The 21,331-nt window shown below is 43.2% G+C and overlaps 1 protein-coding gene across 1 annotated transcript in view; it reads left to right on the plus strand.

Moving 5' to 3' along the window:
* Window positions 1-21,331, plus strand: part of SCML4 (Scm polycomb group protein like 4) — a 112,310-nt gene that overhangs the window by 45,771 nt on the left and 45,208 nt on the right. Inside the window, exons 2-5 of the mRNA XM_034765929.1 lie at window positions 1,993-2,204; window positions 13,683-13,812; window positions 17,615-17,815; window positions 20,600-20,794. Coding sequence (XP_034621820.1) covers window positions 2,004-2,204; window positions 13,683-13,812; window positions 17,615-17,815; window positions 20,600-20,794 — 727 coding nt within the window. The 5' untranslated portion in view covers window positions 1,993-2,003. The remainder of the gene's footprint in view (window positions 1-1,992; window positions 2,205-13,682; window positions 13,813-17,614; window positions 17,816-20,599; window positions 20,795-21,331) is intronic.

Raw genomic sequence — 21,331 nt, forward strand, 5'->3', positions numbered from 1 at the left:
TGGCTCATGGAGTCTCTCCATTGACTTCAATAGGTTTTGGATCAGGCCCTTATTCCCTGTCATTTTGTCCTTTCCCATAAATGAACAAATACATATGCAATGTACAAACCCGTGCTACTTTAGGTTTCTAATTGCCTGAGCGTCTCCTCTGTGAAGTATTATTTTTTCAGTCCTTACAAAAAGCAAACTAAAAAGAAAAAACTAACTTTTTTGTGCCAAATGTTTATGTCTGTGTCTATGAGTCACACCCAGAATGTTGATATGCTTCATCTTCTGTTTCCTTTCCTTGGAAACCACCTTGTTCTAAGATGATCTGAAATCTCAAGAAGAATTTTTGTTTTGGCTGGCAGTAGAGGATCAGACGGCATCATTCAGAAAGTATCACAGTAAAAAAAAATACACTGTGTAAGAAGGAAGGAAAGAAGCTGTGGTGCTCAAGCTATACAGAACTGTTCCATTTGACTCATGCTGTGTTCAACCTGCTGCTGTTAACCCAGCCTCTGTGCAAGAACAACCTGCATATACAGAGGAGACTTTCACTTTGTGTGAAGATAAGATTTACACATTGGGTTTCCACATAGCTCCTGAGTTAGCATTGTTCATCTAGGGAGCCTAACTACACCATCCCTGGCCACTCTGTATTAAACACTCTATATTTATCATACAGCATTTGCTTTGTTCTGGTGTGAGGCATCTACCATTTGCTTGAGAGTGTTGGGCAGCTGGTGTTAAGCACTAATGACTTGTTAACTGGTCTGCAAATCTTACAATACCTCGTGGGTCTGTTCAAGCTGAGCAAGTCCCCATCATTTTATTAAAAGATTGTCATTAACATATTTAAAATAAATATATTTTTGTGTGGTGTTGGGGGCTTTTTGTTTTTCTGATCCAGTAATAAACAGCAACAGAAAAAAGTACAAATAAATGCAGAAATTTGAGTCTTGTTTGTCAAACCTTTTGATTAGGCAAAATATTTTTTAACTTCCATGATATATTGAGTCCAAGTCCTACTCTTGCAAACACGTATTATCAGGCATACTGTTCACTATTGTGAATAATCCAATTGAAGTAAGTGGGTCTACAGTACTACATTGTCAGACATAACCATTCAAATCATGAACCAGGTCCCCAAAATCACGAGATTTTTAAAAATAATTTGGGAGGGGTTCTTTTTAATTGCCTTCTGCTTTCCTAGCTATGCGCTTGGAGCATATTTTCAAGCTTTTCTCTGCTACCATGAAGGCTAGAAATATATTTTTAACAATGAAAGCTGGATTCTCATTTTAACACTTGCCTCAGGGAGTGGGGCTTTAAGAAAACCAGCAGGTATTATGAGAATCATGGTAAAATCACAAGAGTTGGCAACACTGCATTACTAACTAGTAATGGGAGGAATGGGACTTGGATTTGTAGTCCAGAAAAACAAATGGCTGGACAGACAAATATATGAAAATTCAATTTTTTTGTTGGGTTTTCACATCTTTCGTTAGTGTTTTTTTGCCAGAAGCGGTGAAGAATTTTTTTTATTCCCTCAATATTTTGCATATGTTTGTACACTTACTTTGTTTATTAAAAGCTGAATGGGAGAAAATGGGCTAGATTCTGCTCCATTAAACCTACTCAACTCCATCAGCTTCATGGAGTTGTGGGGAGTGACAGAGCACGGTGACAAAAACCTGCTTATTGTAGTTCAGTAACAGATGCTAGAAAAACTGTAGAGAGTAAATATTTAACCATAATAGTGGGAAATTGCCTTTCTTTAACATACAACCCTCAGCCCCAATCTTACACCCTTTACTCCTGGAAGTAGTTCTTGCACATCAAGTAGTCCCATTTCAAGTCAGTGGCACAACTTGTCTGAGTAAGGGTTGCAGTAAGACAAAATAATAAAGTGAAAAAATTGCTGTGGCTTTCGCAGGGTTTGAAAAATTATTTTCAATGTAAACAACAAAAAATGCTTGGTGTTTTTTGTTGTTGTTTGTTGATTTGTAGCTCCTCTGCATATGAGTCACTTGTCCTCGCTGCCTCCAAGACTGGATACTGTTGACATGCAGTCTCCAAGAATACCTGGTAGAAAACGAGGAAGACCCCCACTCCATTCTACTCCGATGAAAATGGCTGTTCACAATCTCTATTCAGCGCCGTCTGGTTCCTTGCCAGTAGTGAAGATCCCAAAGAAGAGAGGAAGAAAACCCGGGTACAAGGTACATATACTCAACCCTGCCACTCCCCAGGTTCCTTTGCCGTTAATGATTGTGCCTCATGCGTTAGGATATAATGCAATAGATATGACATTTGAAATTTAAGATAAATGTATCAAAGGCCTTTGTGGTGCAATGCAATAATAGAACAAGAACTAAGCTTCTCTTCAAGGAATTCATCAAACTGATAAAAAAATGGGGAGAAATTGCAAAAATGTTAAAATGTTTTCATTTGGAAGTATTTGAAACTAATTTATTTTTCAAAAAAAAAAAAATTGTGAACTTTTATCCACATTTTTTGGTGTTCTGATTTTTTTCTTCCCTCACCCACTTATTTTAAAGAAAAAGAATGAGAAAAGAGGAAAGAAACAGGAAATTGGGTGAAAAAATAGAAGTTTTCATTAAAATAACTTGAAATTTTGGAAAATTTGATTTTTAAAAAAGAAATGTGTATTTTTGGCAAAAAGGCCATTTTTCAGTTTGAAAAATGGTGACCAGCTCTCAATGTACTTCATTACAGCTAGGGTTCCAGGGGAGTGCACTGACAAATCTCAGAGAATTTGGAGTTTAGAGTGTGCCCAAACTGAGACTCCTGAAGACGGAGCGTGTCTCTATCCACAAGACGATATCAGCACAGGCAGGAACAGTGCCAGCTTCCCCAGGTTTCAAACCTGACCTGGAGGAACCTCTTCTAGGAATAGAAGGATAGTTCACTTTCACTCTCCATGCCTTCAGCTTCTCTGTGGAGGCTGCCAGCTCTGCTGGTAGTTTGTGTCATGGGGACACTTGCCAAGTTGCAATTGGATTGAGACCACAGACTTCATTTAATCTAGGTGAGGAGAGAAGATTTAAAACCTGTTGCTGGTAGTGAACTGGAACATTATGCCTTAAGGTATGTCTACACTAGAATTGTAAGTCAGCCTATAATTAGGTAATTATAGCCACCACAATATTTATTGCAGTGGTGCATGTCCACACTAATCTCTTTGGGTCTGTGGTGTGTGTCCTCACCAGGAGCACTTCCACTGACCTAAGAGGTGCAATGTGGGGAGCTGAGAGCCCAGGCTCCCCACATTGCACGAATAAGGTGTTGTGGCAAGGAGAATGTATTCTGAAGAGTAAAACGAGCTAGTTAGTTAGGTGGGTGTTGTTGGCAGCAGATTGCTCTGTTGTTTTCTCAGTGAATTTTTGAAGGCAGGTAGGTGTATAATGCATGTTTGTTATTCGTGTTACTTTATTTTACCCAGACAATTATAGATATGCAGCCTGTTTCTGAAAGATTGCAAATTGCCAAAAGTTAGAAAATAATAAACTGCTAAAGATCCTAAACAGAAAATACAGTGACTCCTGTGAACAGGTAGTGCCTTTAAGCCCACATGCTGGTTAAGTCTCTTCTTGCGCCGTTCTCTTCTGGGATTTTGTCTTAACAAATACATTTACAATAACATAAGGGTCCCCTCAAGCTTTCTTTCCAGGTCTGGCTGCTTCTCGAGCTCCCACTTCAGGGCTGCTCAGCCCTCACCTTACCTTACATTCTCTCTGCTCAAGCTGCTCCCACTTTTCTTATATCCAGGTGGGGTAATCAGCCACTTGGCTCTGTGAATCAGGAAAACCCACTCAATCCTTTCCGAGCACAGCCAACAAATACTAACAGGACCAGGTAACATTGCTAGCCTGTTACACCTACGCACCAAAGATCCCCCCTACAGTAGGAAATTCTTTGTCTTCTAAGCCTCCCCAAGTCTTCCTGAATAATGTTATTCAACCTCTCATTACATGTGCCTCTTCTGTTATTTAATACTGAGACACCTCAATTAAGCTGTGGCCCCATTGTGCCCCATGACAATCCCTGCTCTGAAATGCTTACAGTCTAAGGCACCAAGGGCCTGATCCATACCCCATTGGAAGGATTCCTGTTGACTTCAGAGCCCAGTTCAGAAAGGACTTAAGTATGTGCCTAACATTGAATTCAGTGGGACAACTCATGTGTTTAAAGTTAGACACATGCTTAAGGGTCTTACTGAATCAGAACCTAAAAGAGGGAAGGGAAAGATCTGGAAGATCTGTACCCTCTGCTACTGCTTGCCTACTGCCTTCTGTCAGGCCTCACCAATGTTTGATGAGGGGTTGAGGGCACCGTGGTGCATTGGGTCCTCTTCTAGCCACAGGTGCCCAGCCAGTAGCAATCAGCCATGTGCTGTGCTGCCTGCTGCTCAGACCCAATGCTGCAGGAGACTGCCCTCAAACCACAGGGCCTGGCAAAAATCCAAGCATCATGCTTAATCTGAAACTGCCTGATTTTAGCCCCCCCCATCCCTTTGATGGCCCCTCTTATCCAGTCTCCTCCCTTTCTGCCATGTTCTACCTTGTTCCAATGACTATGAGTGGCTAGTTAATACTTAGTCCTGCCATGAGTGCAGGGACTGGACTAGATGACCTCTTGAGGTTCCTTCCAGTGTTATGATTCTATGACAGCTTCCTCGTCCTCCCCATCCATCCATCTTGCCCTCCTTTCCCAGGATTTGCCTTACTAGATGTGAAGAATTTTCTCCTTCCTCCCATACTAAACTTACCATAACACCTTGCATCATATCCAGTGCCTCTCCGCCCACTGATATTTTCTCCTTCCTTTGCTGTCTTCTCCCTGTCCTCACCACAGGGCCGGTTCCAGGGTTTTGGCCGCCCCAACCAGCCAAAAAAAAAAAAAAAGCAAAAAAAAAAGCTGCCATCACGATCTGCGGCGGCAATTCAGCGGGAGGTCCTTCACTCCGAGCAGGAGTGAGGGACCGTCCGCCGAATTGCCGCTGAATAGCTGGACCTGCCGCCCCTCTCCGGAGCGGCCGCCCCAAGCACCTGCTTGCCAGACTGATGCCTGGAGCCGGCCCTGCCTCGCCACGTATCCAACACCTGATTTTTCACTGTCCCCTCATGCGATTCATTCAGATTTTTAAGTGCCCCCTCCCACACACACATACAACAGATTCACCAATGGCTAGAGAACATCTCCCAACTCCTTTACCCAGTTCCCATAAAAAATGTTTCCATTCACCTTTCAAGATTTCACATTGTGAATAATGTAAGTGAATGATAAAGTAACATTAAACACACATCCAGCTCAATTACAGGCTTTGGTGTCCGCTATGGAAATACTGAAGGATTCTATAGTAACCATCCAAAATACTGTAGCAACATTATTACAAGTAGTAGTGTTTTGAACAATTACTATAAGATGTTGGGGTTTATTTATTTTAATATGGGATAACTAGCCATTTTCCAATACACTATTTATAATTTTATTTGAGTTATTATTTATGTGGTGCCAAAAGGGTGCATAATAAATACCAGTGTATTATGTCAGTACACTGGAACTGGAACTTTTTTTTATGCTAAGTATTTATTAGTAGCAACATTTGCACCCTTGCAGTACGTTTATACCAAAAATCTGCAAATGCTTTCCAGTGCTTGGATAATAATAACTCTGCTTTACAGATGGGGAAACTGAGTCACAAGCTGATTAAATTATTTGCCCAAGTGTCACAACAAGTTTGTGTGCAGAGCTGGAAACAGAACCCAGGTCTCCTGCTGCTACCACTACACTAGCTGGCTCCCATTTCTTAGTACTGTAACATTGCATTTCAACTTTAATCTGAAAATGTTCTGGAGAATCTATTTCTTCATCTGAGTCCTTCCCCTCCTCAGACTGTAGTTTTACCAAATACAGAACACTTTCAGCAAAGAGAAAGAAACAATAACAGGATTTGAAACAATGGAACTGCTAAGTGAGTAGCAGTGGCACTGCAATTATGAAAGATATAATGTAGCCAATCCAAATGTTTGAAAAAAATTGGATCTTGAATGCCTCCAACCCTGTTGAAGAGAGAGTTTGGTCCCCAAGAGATGTAAAGCGTTGCTGCAGCCAAAAGAAATCAAATAGACTTGTTTCAAATCATCTTTATGCACTGATTCTCCAAGGCATTGAGCACCCTATTTATTATACGTATTTGTCTGGCTTGCATCATTGCAGTAAATGTGCACCACACCATCTTTAATGTATTTATCCTCACAACACTGCTGTGAAGTAGGGAAGTGCCAATATGCCCATTTCACAGATGGGAAGCGGAGGCGCAGAGAGGCTCAGTGACTTGCCCATGATCACACAGACAGCCTCTGGAGGAACAGGGAATTGCACCTGGGTTTTCAGTGCCTTAACATTCCTTTATTTCTCCTTCTAATTTCCATTCACTTGAGTGGGAGTTGAGGAGCCTCATTACTTTGTCCAAGTCCTCAGCACTTTCTACGCAATGACACCTTCAGGGACAAATCCGTAGCTGTATAAATTATCATAGGCCCATTGATCTGCTCCTCCATTCTGACTGAGCATCAATAAGAGTTTAACATAATTAGCGGAGGATGGTCTGGCAAAAAACATTCCCTCTCCTGGGTCTCAGTGGCTCCACATTTGCTGGCAGCATTAGGAGAAGAAAGAAAAGCAATGAATTGGAGATCATTCATTATTTATGGGATCTGCTTTAACGCAATCATTTCTGGCCTCCAGTGTGTGTGACTGGCATCTTTAGGGACAATGCTATTTCTTGCTGCGGGAAGGACAGAAATAAGACATCTTTTTCTAGCTGCTGGCTTAAGTTTCTGAAGTTGACATTCACAATTGGTAACATTCAACACATCTGGCCTCGTGCTACTTATTTGCTTTATAGGATTTGCACACCAAAGCAATGTTTCTGCTAAGACGCTGTGTATACGATGTCCTCTACTGAAGTGCGCAGCTCTCAATAAAAACACACTCTGCGCGCCAGTCAGAGATTACATCTTGTGATGCGTAGCTCTCGCTTGATTTAATTAGCTCACAAATTGTCTGACTTTCTGATACCATGAGACTGCTATGCATTTTTAAAAGCTACTGCATGCCCAAATGGCAGACAACCAACTTCTATATAGCCACCAGCGAGCTGCATCATTACAGAACAGATGGACAAATGCTTTCTGAATTTTAGCAAATTATGAATTTACAGCCTGGATTTAAATATATTTTTGACTGAGATTTGAACAACAAAGACATTTTATCATACACAATATAGAACCTAATGACCCATGGACTTTTTTTACATAGACAGCTGTTTGCTTTTAGTGTCAACGTGTTTTGAAAGTCCCATGCCCCGTGTCAACATGCCCCACTATCAAGTGAGATTTTCTCCCTGAGACACTGCTCATTCTGCATCACTCTTGTTCTAAGATTTCATCAGATGTTTTCCTCCTGTTCTAAACTCTTTTTTTCTTTCTGATTGCAATGACTATTGCTGTAAATTCTTATCTCAAGTAATTTATAGGGTTAAACAGGTTCTGGTACGTCTCACTTTTTTTGGCCTTGACATATTGCCCTTTCACTTAACTGGAACAAGTACCCTGTTGGGTGTAGTCTCTTTGTACTGCTTAGGCATTTTTTCAAATGTTACCCTTAGTCTCGCTGTGCCTCAGTTTCCCACCTGTAAAATAGGGATAATAGCACTTCCCTACCTCAGAGAGGAGTTGCAAGGATAACATGTTAAGGATTGTGAGGTGCTCAGATACCATGGCTGGGAGGGCATATAAGTACTTAAGATAGATAGACAGACTGTTGACAAAATAGACTGCATGCTTTTGTATGTGTAGACTTTTTAGGTGAAATCTTGGCCCCAGTGAAGTCAATGATAAAACTCCCCCTGATTTCTATGGGGACAGGATTTCATCCATTGTGTACAAAGGACCCAGTCCTATAAAGATTATTCAAGCTGAACGTCCATTGGTTTCAACTGGTCAAATCCTGGCCTCTTTAAAACCAATGGCAAAACATTAGCTCAATCCCCCCGGCAAAGCTTTTGAAAATTTGTTCCTTTGTGCTGAACATTAGTAACAATACATATTTTGGGCCACAGCCTCAGCTATGTCTTTGTTGTGCTTGCGCACGTGAGTGGGCCAGAGGAGGGGAGCATACTGCAGGTGGCTTTCTGTCAGCAGTGCATGCTGGAGAAGTCTGAAGACTGCTCTAATCCGTATTGGCTGGATTGGCTCAGGATCCATTATACATTGTAACAGAGAATCTGCCCAGAAAACTAAGAATGCCGTCCCTCTCTTTCGGTCTTAATTCTCAGCGTATGGTGGCATAAGTAATGGGTTAGCTATATTAATAAAACACCCCGTGACTCAACCCAATGCCTTTTTTTAAGGCTAAATGTACAGTACCACTTATGTAAAATGCTCACTGACATCAATGACACTTATGCGTGAATAAGAAATATATGATCAGGGCATGGATCTAATTTACATACTGTATCATCCATTGGATTGGTTTAACTACTGAACATTCTGCCCCCGAATCATTTGCTCTGACATTTCCACTACCTGGTTGTCAGAGTGGTTGGGGCATGGTGAGATATATTCCCACAAATCATTCATGAGCTTTTCATTTTGACTCTGTGCATAAAACATATTTGAATGATTTACGGGGAGGATTTTCCATCTATTCTACACCATTTCAACACATTTGCTCTGACTGTCTGGCTCACTCTGTTTTTCATTTTTCTTCCACATCTGCCCTATTTTCTTCACAAACTCACAGTCTGTCATGGGTTTGGTTAGATTTCCAATAGAACAGAGTCAGCTCAAGATAAGAAGAGTGTTGGTATTAAATATTCAGAGACTCATGGACAGCAATAACTCAAACTGAGTATTCAGTCTCCAAAGGCATTTAAGCTTCAGCAGCACTGTTACTATATCATCTCCTGTAATCCTGCCATTACTTTATTATGGTCTAAGTATAAAATTTCCCTCATCCTTCCCCCCTAGAAGTGGCATTTATTTGTACATGGATGCTTTAGTGCAAATTCAGTTTTAATTAGATTTGCAGAAAACTGTTTACTAAAACTGAAAGAAGAGGCTTCTAAACTAGTGAGCTCACAACGGTCTAGTACCCTGTTTATTTGCTCTTGAGCTGTGCACCAGCCTGACCTGCACCGACTAGGATAAAGATGCAGAAGAAAACTTTAAAGAAGGCCAAGAATGTGCCACTAAAGATGCATAAGCTGACAGATCTGCAGTGCTCATCTCACGAAGGGCTCCTGTTAAAATGATTCAGGAGACTTGAGTTCTTGAGGGCTGGGGGGGACTAGTGTGTGTGAGTCAAGTTTGAGGCCAGCCTGCTGTGAGTCACTAAGAAGGACAAACAGCCAAACCACAAATAAAGTACCACTTTTAGATGCCCCTTCTCCGAAACAAAAACAAACAAATCAAATTGGACTGAGTAGGGTTGTTAACCCTCCCGGACTGGCTGAGAGTCTCCTGGAATCAGAATCGATCTCCCAGTGGCTACTGAAACCACTCTGAGAGATTTTAATAGCCACTAAAAGTCCGGTCTGCGGCACAGCGGGGCTAAGGCAGCCTCCCTGCCTGTCCTGGCTCCATGCGGCTCCCGGAAACGACCAGCGCGTCCCACTGGCTCATAGGCGCAGGGGCAGCCCAGGGGTCTCTGCACGCTTCCCTCACCCCGAGCGCTGACTCTGCAGCTCCCATTGGCCAGGAACCACAGCCAATGGGAGATGTGGGGCAGTGCCTGCAGGCAGGGGCAGCGCACAGAGCCACCTGGCTGCCCCAAACCTAGGAGCTGGACATGCCGGCTGCTTCCAGGAGCTGCCTGAGGTAAGCGTCACCCAGAGTCTGCACCCCTCTCCCTTCCCACACCTCAATCTCCTGGCCCAGCCCTGAGCCCCATCCCACACCCAATCTGCCTCCCAGAGCCTGCACCCCAATCCCCTCTCACACTCCTGCCCCAGCCCCAAGTCCCCTCCCACACCCTGCACCCTCTCCTGCACCCCAATCTCCTGCCCCAGGCTCAGCCCGGAGCCCCCTCCCACACTCTGAACCCCTTGGCCCCACCCCCAGCCCAGAGCCCACACCCCCTGCACCGCAACTCTCTGCCTCAGCCAGGTGAAAGTGAGTGAGGGTGGGGGAGAGCAAGATGGAGTGGGGCCTCAGGGAAGGGGTGGGGCCTCGGAGCAGGGGCATGGCAGGGGCAGGGCAAGGGTGCTTGGATTTGTGCAATTAGACAGCTGGCAACCCTAACTGAGAGAAGGAGCACAAAACTCCAGCGTGAGGGACACTGTAAGTTTCGTAGCATCAACCCACACTACCACGGATAAACTAACAATTTCACTTTCTGACTTACCACATTTTGCGAACCCCACACCAGCTCCAGCTTAAGGCTTTCCAACGCTTATCTTCCCCCCCCCACCCCGCCGCCATTGATTTTAATGGTTGAAAAATCACCAGTGGCTCTGAGCAGACTTTCTCCATTCTAATTTTAACACCCAAAGGTTCTCTAAGTGCTGAACTGAGCATAATGCTACTAGAGAATAGACCAGAATGAATCACCTGACCTGCCTAGCTCCCTGCAGGCCTGACCTGTGCATTGACTTAACATCAGGAGCTGCCATGTTTTATAACCTGATATCACAGCAAATTTAAAACTGGTGAAGGAAATGCTTTTTAAAACAATGAACAATTAGCCTGTGGAGCTCATTGCCACAAGATCTTATTAGGACCAAGAGCTTAGCCTGCTTCAGAAATGGATTGAACAATTAGGCCTTGATTCAGCAAAGCACTTAACCAATTCTTAACTTTTAGCATATGTTTAAACCCCCTCTTCCTCCATTGACTTAAGTGCCATTGATCATCTTACTTGTTTATAAAACACCAGGCACCCCTCTAGCACTATATATGGATCATTATTTATCGTAATGAATAATGACACAACTAACATCACAGTAACCCAATGTAATCAATGAGCTGGTTGAGCCACTGTACAAAACCTTAATATACAATATTTCATGCCCACACTTGCGCATCCTTCTGCCCCATGAACCTGGGGGATGGGGGGGGGGAGTAGGGAATAGTAACTCTGCAATCATCTCATAAATATTTCAGCTCCTTTGAATGTGCTAGTCAGTCCCATGGTTTTGATTTTGCACCAAGGGCCACTAGGAGTACCAAATGCAGGGGCTTTTGCTTTGTGTCTTCACAATAGGATTGAATGAAATGTAATCGCAATCATATTATTGTTCTATAGTACCACAAATGAGCTTGTTTCTTTCCAGCTAGCAAGGAGATGAAGTCCCTGCCTTAAAGAGCTCACAGTCTAATCAGACAACAGAGGGGGCTGGGGTACAAGAAAGAGCACAGTGACTGCCTGATGAAGTTTAGATTTGATTTTATTAGGTATATATTGTATCAGGCATTCTGGAGTAAGTCCCCCTTGAGGGAAGGACTAGGTTTTATAAACCTCATGAAGAAGTATGTTTTAAGGAGGGGGGATTGGCTGTATGGCAGGCTGTGTCAGGTAGATAATTCCAACAGAAACTGCGCCAACTGCAACAAAAAGTTGTTGTTTTTTATTGAGAATATAAAAGTATTTGTTTTGGGGGGAGGTGGTGTGGCCTAGTGGCTCAATCCCTGGCCTGGGATTCAGGAGACATGGGTTCTAGTCCCAGCTCTGCTGCTGGGTTACTATGGGCCAGTTGCTTCCTTTCTCTGTGCCTCAGTTTTCTCATCTATAAAACAGCTGTAAAAACAGCCATACTAGGGCTGACTGCTGGTCCATCTCTCCCACTAAATTGTTGTCTGACAGTGGCCAATGCCAGATACTTCAGAGGGAATGAACAGAACAGGGCAATTATCAAGTGATCCACCCCTTGTCATCCAGTCCCAGCTTCTATCAATCAGAGGGACACCCAGAGCATGGGGGTTGCATCCCTGACCATCTATCCTCCATGAAGTTATCTAATTCTTTTTTGAACCCAGCTATACTTTTGGCCTTCACAACATTCCTGGCAACGAGTTCCACAGGTTGGTTGTATGTTGTGTGAGGAAGTAATGAGACTGATACCGCTCTCTTCTGTAAAGTGCTTTGAGACCTACTGATGCAAAGCGCTATATAAGAGCTAGATGGTGGTATTATTACACGACTGAGCTCAAGAGATGCTGAAGCAATAATTGGAATGAGTCTGTATTTGGGACACGATCCAAAGTCCATGAAATACAATGGAAAGACTCTTATTGACTTCAGTGGATTTCGGATCAGATTCCTGATCCAGCTGTTTTTACCACCGTGATGAAACGAACTGGTGGCTGTTTTAGGCATTTGCAACCATTGGCAGATATCTTGTCCAACAATTTATTGGTAAGATGGGTAAGTCTTTATCAAAGAGTGTCTGTCTCGCCACAAGATTTTGGTCACGGTTTGGGGTTGCAGCTAATGGTACCGACTTCCTTCAAACGCTGGTTTGGGTGAAGGTTCATAGGCAGCGACATCCCTTATAATGAGTATGGACGTGAAAGTTGTTTAATTTTCCTCAAACCATTCTTCTGTAGCATTCTGTAGTTTGTCCATTAAAAACAAAGAAAAATCAGTTGTAAGAAGAACATCTTGAACTGGCTGATATAGAATGTGGAATTCACCATTTCATGTGCTGGAGAATAGCCAATATTCATTCATGCGCTCTTGAAGCTTATCGCTATACCAAAAGAAAAATGAGGGTGATGCTTTCAGGACCCCTATATCATCATGCCAGTACTCTTTAATTACAAGGTAACCAGCCATCATTTGATTGGATAGACATTGCCAGGTATTGTAAGGATAATCGCACTGTATTATTACACAGTAAATACTCATGGTGCTTATGGATATGTCTACACAGCAAAAAACCCCTCTCTCCTTGCCAGCCTTCAGAGCCCAGGCTCCAGTCCAAGCCTGACTGTCTACACTGCTATATTTGGCCCTGTACTGTGAGACCTGTGAGCCAGAGTCAGTTGACCTGGGCTCGGAGACTCACTGTGGCAGTTTTGGTTTTGCTGTGTAGATGAACTCTTTGTCTCTAAAGCATACCACAAGTTAGCAGGATTACTAAGTTTAACTACGTAGCAATTGACATTTAGTAACATGACACTAACCCCTAAACCATGTTAAGAGCCAAATCCCATTTTCATTAGCCCCACTTGAGTTATTGAGTTTTGCACTAGATTTACACTTGTGTAACTGAGAGCAAAACTTGGCCCTAAATTACTATGTAGATAAAGAGCCCAATTCGCTGCTGCTTTGAGCCTCGCCAAGTTATTTAAACCTGAGTAAAGGGTGCGTAAAATGCTACCATTGTGATTTGTTTGATTTTACACCCACTTTGCTCAAGTGTAACTAAGTACACAGTGGGGGTATAATATTGTATCCTGCTACTTAAAGTGTTACTGCTCATTGCAAATCAATGTCAGTTTCTTTCAGTCCATTATCTTTCAAAGAGTGAAAGGAGTCTCTTGGCTGGAAGTAAAATGATGCGAGAGCAAATTGCTAATAAGTGGGAGTTCAGTGGAAGTGAAACGTGTGGGATAAAAATAAAATGCACTGTATATATTTTCATTACCCAAATTGGTTATGTCTTGCAGCTGAAGTCTCGTGTTCTGATGACTCCTTTAGCAATCTCTCCTCCAAGAAGCACACCAGAACCTGATATTAGTTCAATCCCTCAGGATGCAGCTACAATACCCAATTCGGCTGCCCCACAAGCTCTCACTGGTATGTTGAATCAAATGCCACATTGCAAAGCAGTGGGCAGGTACAGTAGTTTGATAGTCAGATACTTGTGCTTTCTAAAGCAAACTTAATCCCTGAAAAATGAAGATTGAAGGATTTAGTACATTTGCCTACTAAACTGATTGCTAAACACACAGAGCAGAGATGAAGCACATTGGCTTCTGAGCTGTAACTTTTTATAAGACTGTACATTCAGGGGTGCTGGAACAATTTGTGCAGTGGGGGTGCTGAGAGCCATTGAAACAAACTGTAAACCCTGTGTATGATGGAAACCACTTCAAGCCAGGGTGTGTGGCCCCCCTAGTTCCGGCACCTGTGTGTACATTTTGACTGAGTAGTTTGAAGGTTGGCTAAGAGAGTCAGTGGGCCTGATTCTCCTTTGCCCTGCACCTTGTATTGTCATTTCCCCCTGTGCAAAGTTCAGGTAAACAATATCATTCTGATTTTGTAGCATTTTATACACACTTTGAATAGATGTGAATACCTATATAAGGTACAGAGAGGTGGAGACTCAGGCCCGTGTATAGAAGTCCTGCTTCTGTGTTTTTAATCCAGGTTTGGAACAGATCTCAAATCTATTCCCCATGAATAAATATATCAACCTCTCACAGGCACTTGCATTTCTAATGTCAGAGTTGCAGTGGCATTGATGAAGCAATAACCGGAATCAATGGTGTAGTGTGAACCTAAGGCACCTGTTAATTTAATTTTGGGAAAAGAAGAAACTTACATTTCTTGGAGAGGGAGGAATGTGATCTAAGGACTCTGGGTCATATTCTCAACTGGTGTAAACCAGCGTTGGTCCATCAACATCACTTACGCTGATTTATACCAGATGAGGGTCTGGCCCTTTCTGTCTGACAAGGTTTAATGATTTATGGAAAATACGGGCCTGATTCTCTTCCCACTGACGTTGGAGTTATCAGAAGTAACCATTTAAGTCATGTAAGTGATAGGAGAAGCAGGCCATAATTTGGAGACGGGTGGATTTATCCTGAGACTTCGATACAGAAACAGGTTTGATAATGCTAGATATAAACAAAACCCAAAATCCTCCTTAGCTCAGGCATGCAAAGGAAAAATCTCACTTCTTCTTTGGTAGCACTCTAATAAGAATATAATATTTTCCACTTATTTAGTTCCTTACATTCTGGCTCACAACGTGCTTTACATATATTAAATAACAGAGCTTCACAATACCCTGGTGAGATAGATATTGCTATTCCTAATTTACAGGAGGGTAAGGAGAGGCACAACAGTGAAGTGACTTCTTCAAGTCTGTGGCATTGCTGGGAACAGAGTTCATGAAACTTGAGCTCCTAAATCAGTGGTTCTCAAACTTTTGTACTGGTGACCCCTTTCGCATAGCAAGCCTCTGAGTGCGACACCCCTCACCATAAAATTAAAAAACTTTTTAATATATTTAACACCATTATAAATGCTGGATGCAAAGTGGGGTTTGGGGTGGAGGCTGACAGCTCACGACCCCCAAGATAATAACCTCATGACCCCTTGAGGGGTCCTGACCCCCAGTTTGAGAACCCCTGTGCTAAATCATTTATGCCCTTTTGAAAAATTCCCTCTAAGTCTCTTAAATGTCAGGAGACAAAATGTTATCCAGGAGATGCCTCCTTCCACCAAATCCTTCTTATTCATTCTTATGGGGTGCTGCAAATGACCAAATCCAGTTTTAGGCAAATGAAACAGATCCCAGAGCCAAATTCAGAAACACAAACACAGACAGAAATTGAGTCTTGATATTCTATTCTATCAGAGGTTCCCCAATAGTGGATGAATGTTTGGGGGGGGTAAGGCAAGGCCCAGGCCAGTCCCCATGGGGGGGGAAGGGAGTGTCACCCAGTCCTGCTCTCCTCCCAGTTCTGCTCTGGCTCCGCCCCCAGCTGTGGCCCCAGCTCCTGGCTCTGGCCCCGCTCTTGCCCCCAGCCTCAGCCCCAACCATGGCCTGGCAACAGCTCCACACCTGGCCATGGTCCCACTACCGGCCCCACCCCCAGCCTCAGCCCCTGGCCAGGGCTCCATTCCTAGCCCTGGCCCCACCTCCAGCCTCAGCCCTGGCCATGGTTCCCTTATCCCTGTCTGCGTTCTTGGCCCCCTCCCACCCCCAGAAGCCACAGCCCTGCTCCCAGCCCCAGCTCCGGAGGGGGCATGGACGGGGTAAGGGGGGGGCACAACCCTGAAAAGTTTGGGGACCACTGTATTATATCTTATGTTGTATTTGGTTAGTAAATCTACAGTCTAAGAGCTCTCCACAACTCATACACGCTGCTTATATTTTTAACTATATTGTATCTTTCTATGTACAGCACTTGGAAAATATAAAGCACTATGTAGTGTTAAGTATTATTGCTATTATATTCATATTTGTCCAGAATTTATTGCTGGAGTCCTTCCTGTTGTTCAATACGAGTGGCTATATCATAACCGTTAGAGTGCACTGTGACATTAGCACTAGATTTTCATTATGGTGATGCAAACTGTACATTACTTACAACATTACACAGCTGTCACCATGTCCTCCGCTACGTTTGATATTTGTTGTCACATATCCGATTTCTGTCAGAGGATGATGTTATATTGCCTGCAAGATGACAGCTCTAGCACACTCAGTCAGCTATTATAATATATCTTACTTTAGACTTACCCAGGCCTTGTCTTACCACGGGCTCGTCTATAGTCTCCCTGAAACTGAGATAACCTCCCGCATGCTTAAACAAGGCTCCTGCTAGCCAGGTGTTAACAAGGATTATCTTGGTATAGCTTGGGCCCCTAACTACATTATAAACCATTTTACAAAACGGTGCTGCAGAATGGTTCAACGTGTTGCTGCCGACACACAGTTTTAGTCCCAGCAGTGCCCTCTATTGGGTAGCTACCCATTCAATTACTGTTATCCTTATTCTCTACTTCTCTATTGTAAACATTTGCAATATACGGGCAAACTTTTGCCCTCGCTTCTCTGAGGGCTTGGGATGGTAGCAGCTGAGTGTGTGGAGTGAACTGTTCTGCCTTTGCAGGGTATGATGGCTCCGGAGGAGCTTGGAGGCAGCACAGTCAGCAGTTCCCTTCACTTCTGCTTCGGAAAGGCTCAACACGTAAATCTCCCAGACAGTGCCTGTTGCAGGATAGCAATTTGTGTACACAGCCCCAGGGCCTAGTCATGCCCCCACTCTGCCCAGAAATTGCCACTAGCAACCACCTTTCTGGGGCTTGCATGGATGACCACCTGAGGTTTACAGATCACATTGCTAGCTGGCCCTCACCTTCTATCCCATACACAGCCCCACTGCAGATCTTAAATGGTGCAGAGGGCCTTCCTGTGGGACTTCTAAACTCCCGGCTTAATTTCACTCTAAGTGAGAAACTTTTCAGTGTCGTTGGTCATATGACACAATCAGGTAGAAGCACGCGGCGTTTGAGCTCAGGAGTCTGTGACAGTCCCTGTGAGCTGGCACAGAGACGGAATTTTGCACAGCATGACATTTTAGTATTGCACATGACTCAGCAGTTTTTTCAGTAACTTCCTTAGTTGCAGGTGACTTGTCATCACTTATCCAAATATAATACAGGGCCAATTTCTGCTTGCTTTACTCATCCAATGGGAGTAAAACCAGCAGCATTTAGTCATTTGTGTCACTGCGCATCATGATATTTCACACTGGAAAGGGCTCTTAATTAAATATCATGAAATATACAAAACCAGAAAACAGGGTTGGTTGTGATGTGAATATCTTTTAACAACTGTGTTGGGATTTTGTGTCTACAGTCTGCATTTACGTCAACAAACAGGCAAACATGGGGCCATACCTTGACAGGAAAAAAGTGCAACAGCTTCCAGATCACTTTGGCCCTGAAAGACCTTCCATGGTCCTACAGCAGGCAGTTCAGGCATGCATTGACTGCGCACATCAGCAAAAGACTGTCTTCTCACTTGTCAAGCAGGGCTATGGAGGCGAGATGGTGTCAGGTAAAACATTGAAAAAAGGCTTTGCAATAAATCTGAAAGTGCTATAAAATCATAACCTTTCTTTTAAATCTCAAGGTCATATCAGCGTTATTCAAATCATCGGCCCAGCCTCATTTCCACCCATAGAAGTTAGGAGTACCTCTACTGCAGTCAATGGAATTGTACAATCTTGAGATTAGAATTAGGCCCCAGGTATACAGTATACTGGCACAAGAGACAACAGTATCTGTTTTTGGAATGCTATTAAGTGATTACGCAGCCTAGTTCTTGTTACTGAGAGAACACACTGTGTGTTTGAAAATGTCATTTGTTTGGCCCAACAAAGCAGCCAGTAAAAATCAAATATCAAAAGCACTTCTATTTCCTATCTCATTTTTAAATTAGTTTCCCTTTGTCTTCTCACTTTTTTTCCTGGTTCAAGATGGGTTTTTTTAATCGAACAGTGGGAAAAGAAGCAATACAGGGGAAACAAAAGGATTGGACTAACATGGTCTGTGTATTAAATCTAATTGTACAGTGACACACAGCATTATCCATTTGCTTAAGTTATATGCATTATGGGTGGGTCAAATATTAATCCTAGGTAAAACACCCATTGACTTCATTGGTACAAGATTGCCCTCTGTGTACTATCCATGGGCCAGATCTGCTCTCAGCCACACCCATGGAACTCCAATGAAGACTAGAGAATAGAATTTGGATCCATATCTGGGGCAGCTGAGAGCAGAGATTACTGTGAACTGAAGACTTAGCATGAATACTTTTTATATAGCAGGAGGTTTGGGTTATTTATAGATTCATAGATTCATAGATTCTAGGACTGGGAGGGACCTCAAGAGGTCATTGAATCCAGTCCCCTGCCCGCATGGCAGGACCAAATACTGTCTAGACCATCCCTGATAGACATTTATCTAACCTACTCTTAAATATCTCCAGAGATGGAGATTCCACAGCCTCCCTAGGCAATTTATTCCAGTGTTTAACCACCCTGACAGTTAGGAACTTTTTCCTAATGTCCAACCTAGACCTCCCTTGCTGCAGTTTAAACCCATTGCTTCTTGTTCTTGTTCTATCCTTAGAGGCTAAGGTGAACAAGTTTTCTCCCTCCTCCTTATGACACCCTTTTAGATACCTGAAAACTGCTATCATGTCCCCTCTCAGTCTTCTCTTTTCCAAACTAAACAAACCCAGTTCTTTCAGCCTTCCTCCATAGGTCATGTTCTCAAGATCTTTAATTGTTCTTGTTGCTCTTCTCTGGACCCTTTCCAATTTCTCTACATCTTTCTTGAAATGTGGTGCCCAGAACTGGACACAATACTCCAGCTGAGGCCTAACCAGAGCAGAGTAGAGTGGAAGAATAACTTCTCGTGTCTTGCTCACAACACACCTGTTAATACATCCCAGAATCATGTTTGCTTTTTTTGCAACAGCATCACACTGTTGACTCATATTTAGCTTGAGGTCCACTATAACCCCTAGATCCCTTTGTTGCTTTGGAACAAGGGAATAAAATAAAAATAATAATTTTCAAATGAGCTCCTGAAGATAGAGAGCGGCAAGCAAGCAGTAAGGCTGAAATCGCTCAGGATCTAGTCCAACCTGAATTGCAAGGACCACCCCAGCTTTGCCCTATCGACTAAGACTCTCCCTCTGCTTTGTGACCTAGAGCTCTGTCCTGCTGTGCAACACTTAATGATTCCTCCCTACTCCTTTTGTTTCCCCTTTGGGCACTCTAACTCCAGCTACAGCTTTCTTGAGAGAACCCAGATACACTCAGAAAATTATTCTAATTCGTTCCTGAAAACATGCAAATCAGCGGTGAGCAGTGCAGTGTAGTGTGAGGTTTCTACTGTTCATTTATTCTTCTCTCCTTGCGTGAGCACGATTCTCATTCACATTACTGGGGGAATTGCCATATGGGCCAGGACTGAACAATTCACTGGACTCGGGTCTTCTGATTAGAATCAAACTCAAGTACCAAAGCTGAAAACCTCATTCAGATTTTTTTTTCTCTTCCTTCCCTCCCAGCAGCAACAGACAAGGGACAGGAGTGACTATCAGGAACAAATGGCATCACAGCTGTTTCTACTCTTAAAAAATGATATTGGGTCAGAACCTCAGCTGATATAAATTGACACCGCTCCATTGAAGTCCATGGAGCTATGCTGATTTACATCAGCAGAGGATCTGGCCCATAATCCCCCACTCCCAGTAAGAAGCATCTGACAAACAGAGGAACACGAGTCCTTCCAACAGGAAGCAGAGTGGGAACCTTTGCCCTTTGCTTGGAGTCATCTTAGCAGATGAACTTCCTGGATCTAGGAGACTTGAACCCTTATCCAGGAAGTAGCTCCTTATTCGCTCACCACCCACTTGCCTCCTTCTGACAGGAGGTTGAGTGAGGCTTCCAACACAATTTCAGGCTGTAGACTTCACCTCCTTCCAGCCTAGCTCCTTTACATAAATATTTTCTTCAAATGCTTCCCAATCACACCCCCCACTTTCCACTACTTGAGCCACAAAGTTCGTCTTCAGATCTGATCTTCGTCAAAGTCCTGGCAGGACTAGCATTTGAGGTTAGTCCATTACAGAGGTCAGGGCCAGCTGCAAAATTTGGATCTCGATCTAGGGTTGTGGTTCAGATCCCTCTCTATGGAAAATATTCTATGCAACCAAAACAAACATTGCCTGGAACCATTTTCATACACCATTAAAAAGACCTCTCAGACTGTTTTGCTCCCGTGCATTGTTGAGTGTACTGAATTGTCCTCACTTGCTTTTCAGTTTCTGCTTCGTTTGATGGGAAGCAGCACCTCCTGAGCCTGCCAGTAGTGAACAGCATTGGCTATGTCCTGCGCTTCCTCAAGAAGCTCTACCGCAGCCTACTGTGTGACAATCTCTTCAGTAATCAGCCTTTCCCACAGTACAGCAGCACCTCTGGAAACCCACCGCAGTACGAGAATGGAAGGCTTGAGTCAGGTGGGTTTTGATTCAACTACTGTTAAAGATGTGATGAGGACCAATGAAAATGAGGCTTTTCAGTGGTCAGCCAGAAGATAGCGCTCATCGATTCCAAGGCCAGAAAGGAACGTTGTGATAATCTAGTCTGACCTCCTGTAGAACACAGGCTGTAGAACTCCCCCAAACTAATCCCTACAGCAGATCTTTTATGAAAACATCCAATCTTGATTTTAAAATTGCCAGTGATGGAGAATCCACCACAGCCCTTGGTAAATTGCTCCACCCCCCACTAGTTACCCCCCCACACACTCAGATTGGGAAAGAAAGCTATTCTGTATGTAGCTTGTGGCAATTTGTAAGCAATCCAACACATTGGACCAGGTTCCTATTAGTTACCTACTATAACTCCAGAGTAATGCCATTACCTTAGCAGAACTATTCTGGATTTACGTAGTGGTAAACTGAGATCAGAATCAGGCCCAACTTCTCTCACTTTTAGAACTACCCAGTGAGTATAAATCTAGATTGGATTTGTGATTCTTTAAAAGATTTGGT

This window comes from Trachemys scripta, chromosome 3, assembly GCF_013100865.1.
Source record: "Trachemys scripta elegans isolate TJP31775 chromosome 3, CAS_Tse_1.0, whole genome shotgun sequence".
NCBI classification, from domain to species: Eukaryota; Metazoa; Chordata; order Testudines; family Emydidae; genus Trachemys; species Trachemys scripta.